The 13942-nt window shown below is 50.2% G+C and overlaps 1 protein-coding gene across 2 annotated transcripts in view; it reads left to right on the top strand.

The window, feature by feature from the left end:
• EMD (emerin) overlaps positions 1-13942 on the top strand; it is a 427558-nt gene that overhangs the window by 142688 nt on the left and 270928 nt on the right. For both annotated transcript variants that reach the window (XM_069645445.1, XM_069645446.1), the window contains 2 exons: positions 131-223; positions 1381-1473. In XM_069645445.1, coding sequence (XP_069501546.1) covers positions 131-223; positions 1381-1473 — 186 coding nt within the window. The remainder of the gene's footprint in view (positions 1-130; positions 224-1380; positions 1474-13942) is intronic.

Here is a 13942-nt window from a genome sequence, read left to right as displayed (position 1 = left end):
TCGATGCACAATCCTCTCTCTAAATAAGCGCCTGCTTGCATCAATAAACAAATATCACCCATAACTTGATTTTGTACTTTTGGGAATTGTTACTTTCTGGTTTGATGTCTCTTGTATTTATCCTCTGCAGGAAGCACCCGAAAGCTGTATGAAAAGAAGATCTATGAAGTTGAGACTCAGAGGACCAAGCTGTCTCCACAGAAGCAGTCTTACACGTACTCTGGTAAAGAGGAGGTTCTGTGTTTCAGCTTCAGCTGGGTGAATGTGGATTTTACTCAGGGGGACGCTCTCCTTTTGCCCTCTCTGCGATATCTTTGCTTCACATGTACTTTCATTCCTCTCCCTGACCTGTCTCTACTCTCTCACTGCACTATCTTAAATCTGTCCCTCCACTGCCTCCTTTCTCTTCGTAGAACATCTCCACACTCTCCCTGTCAACCCTCCACTCTCACGAAACGCCTCTGCGCTCATCCTGCCCCTCCACTTTTCTCTGCCCAACCTCTGCTCTCTGGCGGTACCATCTCCACACACACCCTCCACGGCCTTTGCACTGTGTTTGTACCATCTCCCCCAATTACTTGCATTGCCACTGCACTGCCTCAGATCAATCATTGCACAGCTTCTGCTCATTCCTTGCACTGATTCCCCTTTCCCTGCACCTACTCCACTGTGCCAGACTGTTCTCAAGAATGGGATGGCACAGTGCCAGGCTGTATTCACAAAGTGGGTGATGGTAGACCCAGGATGTGCTCAGAAAGTGTGCTTGTCAGCCGACTCCCTCTGACCTGCCAAAGATTGGAAATTGTTTTTTGGCTACCTGAACAATGCGGTTGTAAGCTACAGAGTGAATGTTCGGGATACCTGGCCCGAATTCAGGAACGTTGGAGGTTGCTTTGACACAAGGGCTTATTGTGTGTCTGGGATCCACACTTCACCCTACACATAGCATAAATACTGACAGAGGCTTGCTTGGGTGTTGCTTCTAGTTTTCTTGCATGCTGTTGCTTCAATATACAGACAAATGAATCCTGAAGTGCATTCCCCCTCCTCATCCATTAATGTAGCTCTCCTGCACATTTCGGGCAATTCACCTGTAGCTCGACCTGGTTTCCAGTACTGAATCATCTCACAGCTCATAAAACCATCCGTAATTGTGCACCCAGTGGCAATTTGCAGCAACCTTGAGTATTCAGTTGTTAAGGCCCACACTCCTTACTCTCCCAACACGGAATAATTCTAACATTCATCTCTAGATACTGGCTGAGACATGGTCAAGACATATGACCCTTGGAACTAGATTTGGCAAATGATGTTGCAGAAATGCCCAACACCTAACTGTACATCCTTAATGCATATTTTTTTATTTCCAATTCCTGTTAGATTCAGACTCCCCTTTATATGAGAGCAAGCGATACGATGTCCTCAGCAGTCGGGAAGGTCGCAGTGGAGGCAGCCCAGCATACCAGCTCGATGGTGAGTAGCAATGCCCTTGTGTGATAGGGCCTTCTCTGTAAGTGAAACTGGCCTCTATTGAAAACTTCACACTTCCTATAGGCTCCTCGCCCTTTTTGTATCTCTTGTAACTGCTTCCATATAGGGGGAAAGCACTTTACAACATGGGTGCCCCTTGCCATTTTTGGAACACCAGACTTGAGCATTACTGGCTTCCACTATATCAACATTTCTGAGTTTTGTGGAATTTCCTTAGATCACATGCTGTGCATAGGCTGACATCTAGTAGAAGCTGTGGAGTATTACAGTTGTTATTTTCGAAATTCGAAAAGGGACATCGACAGGGCGTGCCAGTAATACTATCCCTAGCGTGACGACCACTGTACCCATGGTCCATCATGCGTCGAGGTCCCTCAGATTGTTTTTTTCCGCCATCATAGACTGACGCTATTTTGCAGAGTTCTCCTTTCGGCTTACCGCCATTGACTTATATTAATTACTGATAGTTTTTCTTACTATCCTTTATATTCTATACCACCGGCTATCGAGACCATCCGAAAGTGGTGAAGAGACAACCGTCGAAGACTCCCGGCGATGGATCCGTCCGGCCTAGAAGGCCGCTTCGAGCTTTGGTCCACGTAGTAGGGAGAGAGGGGGGAGGACATTTAAGAATGTATTTGCCCCTTTTCGTACATTACACTCGCCTAGCTGCTGTGTCATTCCGTTATGGTTAGGACCCCTTTTAACATTTGTCCTAAGTGTAACAAAAAGTTCCCCTGGGTCGACAAGCACTTTGTGTGCAACCTTTGTCTCCCTCGGGACCATGTCGAAGGGATCTGTCGAGCGTCTAGCCTCTTTAAACCCAAGACGCTAAAGGACCGCTTAACCAAACGCTGGGCCCACCACGCCATGCAGGTAGAGGCCACCATGGACGTGGGGGGAACCTTCAGCGACGGCAGCAATGCTGCGTTATCTGACGGCAAAGGTGACAGGGATACTCCGGTTTCCCAAGCGCAGGCCCCCGATTCCATCAGAAAGGCCGGCGGCCTTGTTACGGGACGACACCTGGTGGCAATAGCGCTCTCACAACCCCCTCCACCAAGCACACAACCCACGGCCGAGACTCGACACGCCTGTCGAACAAAGGCCAATGCACATCGTTGAGGAGGTGGTCTATAGAATCACTGTCCTCTGGGCACTCCCGATCCAGATTGCCACATGACAGACCCCGGCTGTCCAAAGACAGACGTCGTGAGTGAAATCATTCCCGAACGCTGCACGTCAATTGACGAGACTTCGGATCATTCCGTAGCCGAAATTCAACATTCTTTGTCGAAAACGGTAAAAACCCCTATACAGGTGGGACTAGCCCATTTGGTAAAAAAAGCATGCCCCAGAAGGCCTAGTTGAAGCTAGAGTTCTTATAAGACCCCTGATAGGGAAAGGTCCCAGAAGGATAAGTCCCCTCACAAGAGTGAAGACCCACAGGAACAACATTCCCTGTCTTCAGCCTTCAACTGTAGTTCCACCCACTCCTGAGGATCAGGGACTCCCATCTCACCCTCTGGTCATTCCAGCTCTGCCCAGTGGTTAGCTGAGGATATTAATAGGGTCATGAGGAGGATGTCCTTCATGGCGAATTTTTATGAGAAAGACCCTGATTACTTCACAGGTTTTCACTCCACTCCTTCCACAACAGCGGCCTCTGGTTCTCAGATCCCTGCTCAACCCCCTTCAAAAAGGTTTCGCCCCGATAATCTAGCGCAAGTCCCCACAGTCATTAACCTGTATAACCCGGACACCGACAATGAGGACCTCTTGACTCAAGAGGCCGCAGACCCTTTCTATGGGGATAATGAGGACGATGAGGTCGACCCAGATCCAGACATGTATAACATGGACTCTCCCATCAATCAGGATCCTCCTGTGACAGATTCACACATAGATAATCAGCCACGACTAAATTAAGTGCTCATCAAGGCGGCTGAGCATTTCCAAATAGCAACGCACGATACTCAACAGGACAAAGGCCCTCATTACAACCCTGGCGTTAAGGGGTTAACGGCGCCGTAAAAGGTGGCGGCGCCGTTAACCCCTTAACGCCTGATTACGAGGTCCCTTTGCGGGTTGGTGATTTCAACGCCTGCTTTTTGCAGGCGTTAAAATCCAACCCGCAAAGGGACCTTGGTGCTAAGTACGGTGCCGCAATTTGCGGCACCGTACTTAGCACCTTCCCCATTTCCATTGAGCCCTATGGGGCAAAAATGGGAATGGGGAAGGGCCATGGCGGCATGGGGAATTACCGCCCCGCCAACCTCGGAATGGGGCGGTAATTCCCCATTCCGCCATGGCGGAGTCGGTAGGTTACCGGCATGGACCATGGTGCTATTAGCACCATGGTCCAACGCCAGGGTCGTAATGAGGGCCAAAGATTTTGTTGATGAAATCTTGGGGGACAAGAAGGCTGTAACTCAGTTTCTGATACTTAGAGTCACATGCTGTGCATATAGTCTGACATCCAGTGGTAACCTCAGAGTATTGCATCTTGCCTTTCGAGAATCGAAAGGGGACGTCGACATGGCAATCCCTAACGTGACATGTAGTGTACTCAAAATCCCTCACGCGTCGAGGTCCCTCAGGGTTTCCACCCAGCTAACTGGTCGCCTTTATGCGGAGCTCTTCAGAAAACATTGCGTTATTGTTATATTTCTTGACCTTTGGTCATTTGTTCTTGCCGTCACTCCTCTCGACAGTTGATTCCTGTGCCACCACCAAAGACTGCTGACTACGAGACTTCGATGGATGCTGATCCGGTTGGCGCCGCAGACCACATGGCCGGGCCGTCTAGTCGGCCTGTACAGTAGGTAGAGTGGGGTTGGGGTGGACATATTCTTTTTAAGAATGCCTTTCCTTTTCCCCTCTTTGTTCCCTTGGTTTTGTCGTTGCTGCCACAATCCTGCGCTATGGACAGGACTCCATTTAGAATTTGTCCTTCCTGCAAGGCAAAATTCCCATGGACAGACAAGCATGGTCGGTGCAATAGGTGTCTTCCCCTCGATCACAACGAGGCGTCCTGTGTGGACTGCAAGCTCCTACGCCCCAAGACTATAAAGGAGCATTGTGTAAAACGGTGGGCGGCCTATGGGATGTCGCAGGCCGAGAGTAATTCCCCCGCCGCCACAGCCGCCGAGTGTGACAAAGGGACTAGCGACGACCAAGGCTCCAATTTGAAGGCCATTGACCTTACAGCGGAGCGTCCTCGCTCCACAGTGTCCGTCCCCGGCAGGCACGACGAGAGTCCTGCTATGGGGACTGTACATCCCGGCGACAGGGACGCACACCTTTCCCACACAAAGCACCCAACCCACGGTTCTGCTTTGGCGGTGCAGTCCAAGCGCTCCAAAGCACCATCGGGCACGTCGGATAGTCCCCATGAACGGCAGCCCCCCCCACCGCAGCAGCAGCCTGTGTCTGGGCAGTCTAAGAGTAAGGGTGCTACCACCAAAATGTATGCGACCGTCAAGACGCCTCAAAAGCAAGTGCCGACGCCACTTAAGACCCGGTGTCGCCAAAATCCACCGGCCCAGCCTATACACCACCCTGTGACCCCAAGCATCAGTGATAGTATCGCGAAGATCGTTTCGGCGGTGAGACAAAAGGAAAGGAACAGTCAAAAGACACGTAGAAACAGAAAGAAAGGCCTAAGGACACTTCCAAAGACACGTCACAACGGCCGGTGCTTCGGAAAGATTACTCTGAGAGCCCAGTGTCTTTGTCTACGACTTTAAGGGAAAAATCTCGACATTTTAGGGACGAGGATCATCAGGAAGAGCCCTTTCCTCCCCTGGACTCCTCTGGCTCGTTATCATGGACCAGAGAGAAGTTTGAGTGGTGCATGAACAGACTGGAAAAGTTTGTTGAACTCTCAGAGAGGTTTTCTCCTATGAGGCCTTGTGAGGAGAGCCCTTATACGCCTATGGCTAAATTTCAGAGGACCTTTGATGCTCCTCAAGATGAGGACGTTTATGACTTCACTGATGATGAGGTCCCTCTTGATCAATATATACAGGATGAATATCCCTCTGGAGATCCTACTGATGATCCTGCTGATCCCATAGAGGGTTGGGAAGAAGACCAGCCGGTCGATAATAAACCTTGGGTGTCTCCTACCCTCCCCGGACCCTGACACCTTGTGCATGGACTCCCCTCCCTCCACACCAGCCCGCCAAACATCACCATTTGATGATCAGATGGTGTTTAACGCTATCTTAAAGAAGGCAGCTGAACATTTCCAAATTGCTGCACAAGAGGCTGTGCCAGATTCTGATTTTGTCGAAGACATACTAAAGAAGAAGCCTCCTGCCAGCCAGGCTATCCCATTACTAAATTCTATTAAGAGATGCCTGGCACCTTCATTGTTAACACCCGCTCAGACTATGGCTGTTAATCCCAGAGTCGAGAAACTGTTCTGACCCTCCCCTTCTGACCCCCTCTACATTAGGGGGCATGCCACTCCGGATTCCCTGGTGGTTACGACTACGAGTTAAAGGGCGGGTGTACCCCTGTCCATGTGTGAAGCAACGCCTGGTAAAGAGTGCAAAATTTGTGCGCATTGGGGAAGAGGGTCACAACTGCTGCAGCATTCTCCACCTGCATAGCCAACAACCCCACACTGTTGGCTAGCTATTCGAACGTTCAATGGAACCTGCTGCAAGAGGGCCTTAAAGAGGTCCCTGAACCGCTGCGGGCTCGCCTACTTTCCATTGTAGCTGAGGGCAAACAGGTCAATCACAGTATTCTCAAGAATACTCTGGACGCTGCAGAAACAACTGGCAGGACTTAAGCCCAGGGTACCCTACTAAAATGGCACGCCTGGTTGAGGAAATTCTGGATTTGAGCCGGAAACCCAGGCATCCTTAATAAACAAGCCGGTGGAGGAAACCAACTTGTTCGGGAAAGCCGTTGATGAGCCGCTTGAGACAGCTAAAAAGGAACACGACACTCTCAAGACCTTGGACCAAATTACCCAAAGGCCTTTCCAGAAAAGAGGGGGAAGCTCTAGTCATTCCTTTCATGGCCAATCTTGCTCCCCTCACAACCAGGATGTTTCAGGAAACAACTGGTCATCGGACCAGGGATCCAACTCTGCCACCCCGTATCCTCCCAGAGGACAACGCAGTGGAAAGGGAAGGGGTTGGAATTCCACCCCTAGAGGCTCCCTGGCCTCAGGTCAGAAATGACCCTCCGATCCGGGTCCCCTCCCATGCCTTCCCGGTCGGGGGACGTCTAACATCATTCCTTCAAGCATGGGAGAGGATAACAACAGACCAGTGGGTGCTCAAGACCGTCGCCCACGGGTACTGTATCGAGTTCTGCCGACCACCTTGATTCAGACCTCTGAGATGAAGACGCCTGATGCCGGAACACCTACGCATCCTGCTGCAAGAGGTCGAGATCCTGCAGGAAAAGGGCACCATAGAAGTCGTCCCTCTTCTACAGGTAAACAAGGATATTTATTCAGTGTACTTACTTGTATCCAAAAAGGATCTCACCCTGCGCCCTCTACTAGACTTGCGCCCAGCGAACAAGTTTGTCAAACCTCAAAAGTTTTGTATGGTCACATTGCAGGAAGTAATTCCTCTGCTCACACAGGGGGGTTACATGGCAACATTGGACATGAAAGATGCATACTTTCATATTTCAATGTTGCCGGCGCACAGAAAATACCTCAGGTTCATGATAGAGGACAAGCACAATCAGTTCAAAGTACTCCCCTTCGGCATTGGCTCAGCACCAAGGGTATTTACAAAGGTACTGGCAGTGGCAGCAGCACACCTGCGCAGGCTATCCATCCCATTTTATCCTTATGACTGGCTCATAACAGGGGATTCCTACGGAACATGCTTGTCGAACACTCAAAAGACGATAGACCTCTTATTCAGCCTGGGATTCTCCAACGAGAAGAAATCCAGCCTAGACCCCAATCAAGTCAAGCGTTTTCTAGGGGCTTTAATTCGGACAGAAGACAGCCTCGTTTTCCCCTCCAACGAGAGGGTTCAAAACATGCTGTTTCAAATCCCTCAGTATGTAGCCAGTCGGGAGGTGACAGTACGCAAGGCTATGCGACTGTTAGGCATGATGGCATCCTGCATTTACTTGGTTCCTCACGCGCGTTTCATGCATGCGTCCCAGGCAAGAGTGGCTCAACAGGCAGTGGTGTCAGGCCAGCGGACAATGGGACGATCTAGTGGTTGTCTTGCCAGCCCTCACTCTCTCTCTGCAGTGGTGGTTGAGGGAGAAACTCTTGAAGGGAAAGTCCTTCACCACCCCTCCAGTAGAAGCCACTCTCACGACGGACGCATCTCTCATGGGGTGGGGAGCTCACCTGCTCCAGCAGACGGCGCACAGCGTTTGGTCCCCAGAGATAGCATCCAACCACATACATCTGTTGGAACTGCTAGCCGTATTCAAAGCACTGAAAGCCTTTCAGACACAGCTGCAGTGGAAGACGGATCTGATCCTCACAGACAGCACCACGGCCATGTACTATCTGAACAAGCAAGGAGGCACTCGCTCTCCAGGGCTGTCCAAACTGTCCCAGAACATTTGGAAATGGGTTCTCAAACACAGGATGTTCCTGTGGTCCTAAAACGTTCCAGGGGAACTCAATCTTCTGGCGGACTTGCTCAGCAGAGATTTCCCACTGCCCGTAGAGTACGAATGGCGACTACACAAAGACATTGGGCCTCATTACGAGTGCAGCGGTAAGTCGTTAACGGCACCAGTAAGGATGCCGGTGCCGTTAACCCCTTACCGCCGCATTACGAGGTCCCTTAGCGGATCCCACTAAGGCCGGCTGGTTTTACCAGCCGCCCTTAGCGGGAGCCGCTAAGGAACCAGGGAGCTAATAACGGGCCTGCTATTTGTGGGCCGTTATTAGCTCCTTCCCCATTCCCATTGAGCCCTCTGGGGGCTCAAATGGGAATGGGGAATGGATTTCAGAATGGGGACTTACCGGGTCCTCCAAGGTTGGAATGACCTTGTAAGTCCCCATACCTTGAACACGGACCCGGTATGCGGTATGGCGGTAGCCATGGCGCTAATAGCACCATGGCTACCTCCATACTCGTAATGAGGCCCATTGTCTCCAATGTTTTCGCAGAATTGGTCTTCCCCAAGATCAACCTGTTCGCAACTCTGGTGAATGCTCCATGCCAAGATTACACCTCCAGGTACCCCCAGAACTGATCCAAGGGGAACGGTCTCTGGATCACATGGTCAGGGAAATTTCTTTATGCTTTTCCCTGACTCCCCTACTCAACAAGATTGTGCACAAGATGCACCAGGAACCAGTCACCATGATATTGGTGCCCCCAATGTGGGCCCGCCAGCCCTGGTTCTCTCATCTGATGGAGATGTCAATCTCTCTCCTCCAGTGAAGCTGCTTTGCCCATACAACATGTTATTTCAGGACAGGGAATAAACACTTCACCCATGCCCGCAAACTCTGAACTTAGTGGTCTGGCTCCTGAGGTCATAGAGTTTGAGCACCTCCAACTTCCTCAGAGATGCATGGACATACTTAGAGAGGCAAGGAAACCTAACACCCGATATTGTTACTCCAGTAAATGGAAGCGCTTTGTCATCTGGTGCAATTCCAAAGGCGTGAATCCAGTTGACTGCTCTCCTACCCACATTGTATTGTACCTGACTCACCTAGTAGACTCAGGCCTGGTTTTTAATTCACTAAAGGTTCACTTAGCTGCTCTCTCAGCCTACACTACGTCACAGCAGAAGGTGTTGTGGTGGAAAATACCAGTTATTAAGGCTTTCATGGAAGGGGTAAAGAGGATTCATCCCCCCATTTCTAACCCGGCTCCCGGGTGGGACCTAAATGTGGTATTGAATAGACCTTTGGGGGTCTCCCTTTGAGCCTATGCATAAGGCAAGTCTCAAAGATCTTACCTACAAGACCGCCTTCTTAGTAGCTATCACTTCTATAAGAAGAGTCAGTGAACTGCAGGCCCTTTCAGTTCTAGACCCTTTCGTTACAGTTCACAGAGATAAGGTGGTTCTGCGCACACACCCTCGGTTTGCGCCTAAATTTATTTCAAGTTCCATGTGAACCAGACAATAGAACTGCCGACTTTCTCCCAGAACCCCTCTAACGTGGCAGAAAGAAACCTGCACACACTAGATGTGCGCAGGGCAGTCATGTATTACCTGGAAAGAATTTGACCACTAAGAAAGACAAACCATTTTTTCGTTTCAGTGGCAGCTGTTCGAGAAGGGGATCCTGTCTCTAAATCAGCTAGCTGAAGGTGAGTTGTCAATTGCATCACACTCTGTTACACTCTTGCTAAGAGAAAACTGTCCTTCAAGCCTAGAGCACACTCAACATCGAGGCACTGGGGCTTCCATAGCATTCATTGCTAATGTTCCCCTAGAGTCCATCTGCAAAGCGGCAACCTGGAGTTCTGTACACACCTTTACAAAACACTATTGCCTAGACACTCATTCTAAGTCTGATTCTCAGGTGGGACAAGCAGTATTAAGACATTTTTTCACTACTGTTCCTTTTCACAACCCAACTCTATGTACCAGTCTATGCACAGCATGTGATTCTAAACAGATTAACAAGCATCAGAAGACATGCATTACTTACCGTAATAGCATTTCTGATGATTGTATCTGCTTAGATTCACATACGCCCACCCTTCCTCCCCGCTTGGATGGAAGGAACATAGACGTCTTACTACTTTCTTGTCATGGGTATCAGGCAGGTAGTTGGGGCAAGCTGGGTGGAGGCTTGGCAGGCCTGGCATAGGCACACAAAGAAACCATAGCAGATCTCTCCTTTAATTCCTTACAGTGTTTGTAGTAACTTCCTGGTTACCACTTCCTGTTGCCAATTCATGAACTCTCTAGTGTTTGGGTGTGGCTGGCTATATAAGCCACACCTATTACTCACCGGACAGGAAGTATACTAAATCGGTGGCCGGAAGGCACAGGACTGAACTATTGATTGAAGAGCTAGGTCGGGGCCTCCAACCAAGCCTCCTCTCTGTGAGGGCACAAGACCTTTTTAACGATATGACTCTCTGCTGGGTAGGACCAGGCAGAGGGACTGATCGCTCAAAAGGGCGGGGAGGACACACCGCCAAGAACCCAGCTGAACTATGCCCTCCCCTTGTTTCAAGGCCACCGGAACCACCTACAAGTAAGAGAGGAAAATGTAACCACTGATGTGCTGTTAAATCTGTAATGTCCAAAGAGTTCATGAAAACGGAAGTGCAAAATAACAAATGGGTAGGTTAGTTAGGGAAACTAAACCCGGGCGGAACGAGGGCCGCACTAGAGTCGGGTAGGTGCACTATCCGCAAAGCGTCCCGGTGCATTACTGATGAATGTCCAATAGAAGTCTGATTGTGGAAAGAGGATGGCAACAGCAACAATGAAGGACACAGTTGAGTTGGAGTTTTGCAGGTGATATAGTTCAACGGCAAGGTACAAAGAGTACAGGAGATGTGCTCGTTAGCAAGTGGTGAAAAGAAGACTCTTACCGATGCCGTGGTTACAAGGTTCCAAAAGTGGCAGGCAAAAGGCAGTCCGTGAATGAGGAAACAGGTCTGGTACACGGATAATTGAAGTAGGATTGAAGACGGAACTTCTAAATACCGGGATGCAACTTTAATCAGAAGCAGCGTTTCGCCCGGTTCCGAAGTTTAAATCGGGAAGGAGAAGGCAGAACTGGACGAAACCGAGGCTCACACATCATCGCCTCTCAGCTGCCGCAGAGTGATGCGGGGTGAGCCGAAGCCACTATTTTCCTGGGCAGTTGCCAGTGGGAGTAGAATGGGTTTGCAACATGACACATACCCTTACGGAGGGCAATAACCTTCCTGCGGGCCTGCCGAGGCGTAACAGCATCCACCCCCAAAGGCGGCACCATCCCCCTACGGGCATGGAAGCGGCGAAGCAGGGCCGGGGCATGGATATTAGATAAAAGCTCCCAAGACCTATCCTCAGGGCCAAATCCCTTCCAGTCAACCAGGTAAAAAGGACGACCCCTCTGAAGTCGAAAATCCAGGATATCAGCCACCTTGAACTCATCATTACCATCCACCCGCACCGGGGGTGGGCGGACCGGCAACCGCATGTTGGCAGGGCAAGGCTTCAGCAAACTGACATGAAACACTGGGTGCTGTTTCCAGGACGAGGGCAATGAAAGACGCACAGCAACTGGATTTAAGACCTTTGTGACAGGAAAGGGACCCACAAACTTGGGTAAGAGCATTCGTTTACCAGGTATTCTCAGGTTGCGGGATGACAGCCAAACCTTCATACCCACACGGTAGTTGGGTGCAGGTGTCCGATGCATGTCTGCAAATTTCTTTGCTTTTGCCTGAGCATGCAACAGGTGTTGACGAACGACCCCATGAATGGACTTGAGGTCCCGAACACACGCATGAGCTGCTGGATTGTCAATGGGAAGGTCAGGATCCAGGGGCAAGGACCGCGGATGGTGTCCGTAAAGTGCAAAAAAGGGAGATACACCAGAAGCGGCATGCAGAGAATTATTATAAGCGAATTCAGCGGGTGGTAGCAACGCCAACCAAGAGGACTAGAAACGAAGTGTGAGGCAGCGTAGGTATTGCTCGAGAGTAGCGTTGAGCCGTTCAGTCTGCCCATCGGTTTGTGGATGGAAGGCAGAGCTGAACCTGTCATCGATGCCAAGAGATGCCGTCAGAGCCCTCCAGAACCGTGACGTAAACTGCGGTCCGCGATCCGAAACCACAATAGAAGGCAGACCAAAGAAGCGAAATACGTTTTTAAGGAACAATGAGGCCAATGTCGGAGCAGAGGGCAAACCCGCACAGGGAATGAAAAGCGCCATCTTAGTGAAATAATCAATTACCACCCAGATGGTGTCAAAACCGTCAACCGGTGGCAGGTTCACAATGAAATCCATAGAGACCATGTACCATGGCTTGTGAGGGGCCGGGAGTGACTGCAACAAATCCACAGGTTTAGACCGGGAGACCTTACATTGAGCGCACACAGAACAGGAGGCCAAATAGTTAACCACGTCTTGAGACATAGACGGCCACCAGGACCAACGACAGAGCAAGTCCAGAGTCTTCTTTTGGCCTGGATGAGCCGCTATCAAGGAGTCATGGGACAAAGCAAGGGCCTGGAGACGAGCTTTCCCCGGGGGCACAAACAGGGGCCCTGAATATAGGGAAGTCCTTGTACCACGTCAAGATTTAGGGCTACACATTCCTCTTTATGTGTATTCACCCAGTCCGAGATTAAAGAACGGAGTAAAGGGCGTGGAGTACATGCACATACTACCCTAGAAGGCAGCAGAAGAGGGCAATCGGATTTGCTTTGCTCTGGGTGAGAAGGCAGGCGAGACAAGGCGTCTGCACAAACGTTGAGACGGGCTGGCCGATACGTGATGGTGAAATTGAACTGAGAAAAGAAAAGGTGCCAGCGGGCCTGCCGAGCAGTGAGGCACTTCATTGACTTGAATGCCAAAAGACTCCGATGGTCAGAGAAGACAGTAACCGGATGACGGGCCCCAATAGGTGGTGACGCCATTCCGAGAAAGCGTCCTTGACTGCCAGCAACTCTCTTTCTGTGATAGGATAGTTGCGCTCATATGGTGTCAGTTTTCTCGAAAAGAACGCAACCGGATGAATCTCACCCGAGTCCTGACAGGGTTGCGACAGTATAGCCCCAATGGCCGTCCCAGAAGCATCAGCTTCCACAAAAAAGGGTAGGAGCGGATCGGGATGTTGCAGCACTGGAGCTGAAGAAAAAGCCGCCTTTAAGGCCTCGAAGGCGGATTGTGCTTCTGGTGTCCATCTGTATGGCTGTTTTGAGCTAGTTAAAGCTGTCAAAGGAGCCGAGATGGTAGAAAATGAAAAGATAAAGCGCCTGTAAAAGTTCGAGAACCCCGGGAATGACTGTAGGGCTTTGGTTGTAGTAGGAACAGGCCATTCCAGGACGGCCTTAACCTTGGACTGGCTCATCCGGATGCCCCGATTGGTAAGGTCATAACCTAAAAACTCAACCTCCGATGAATTGAAGATACACTTCTCGGCTTTGACGAAGAGACGGTTCTTTCGCAGCCTCTGTAAGACGAATCTCACATGTTCGGTGTGTTCACTCTTGGATGAGGAATAAATTAGTATATAGTCTAGGTAGACCACAACAAACCGGTCGAGACAATCGTGGAAGACATCGTTCATGAAGGCCTGAAAGGTGGCCGGGGCGTTACACAACCCGAAGGGCATCACAAGGTATTCAAATAGCCCGTACCAGGACTTGAAGGCGGTTTTCCACTCGTCCCCCTCTCTTATGCGAACTAGGTTGTAGGCACCCCGGAGGTCAAGTTTGGTAAAGATTATAGAAGAACCTAGCTGATCCAAGAGTACAGAGATCAGGGGAAGAGGGTACTGGTTCTTAACTGTGATTGCGTTTA

Source organism: Ambystoma mexicanum, chromosome 2p, assembly GCF_040938575.1.
Source record: "Ambystoma mexicanum isolate Mex_15411 chromosome 2p, UKY_AmexF1_1, whole genome shotgun sequence".
In the NCBI taxonomy this organism is placed as follows: domain Eukaryota; kingdom Metazoa; phylum Chordata; class Amphibia; order Caudata; family Ambystomatidae; genus Ambystoma; species Ambystoma mexicanum.
The sequence above is the reverse complement of the archived record's forward strand: the minus strand, read 5'-3'. Positions and strand labels throughout refer to the sequence as shown.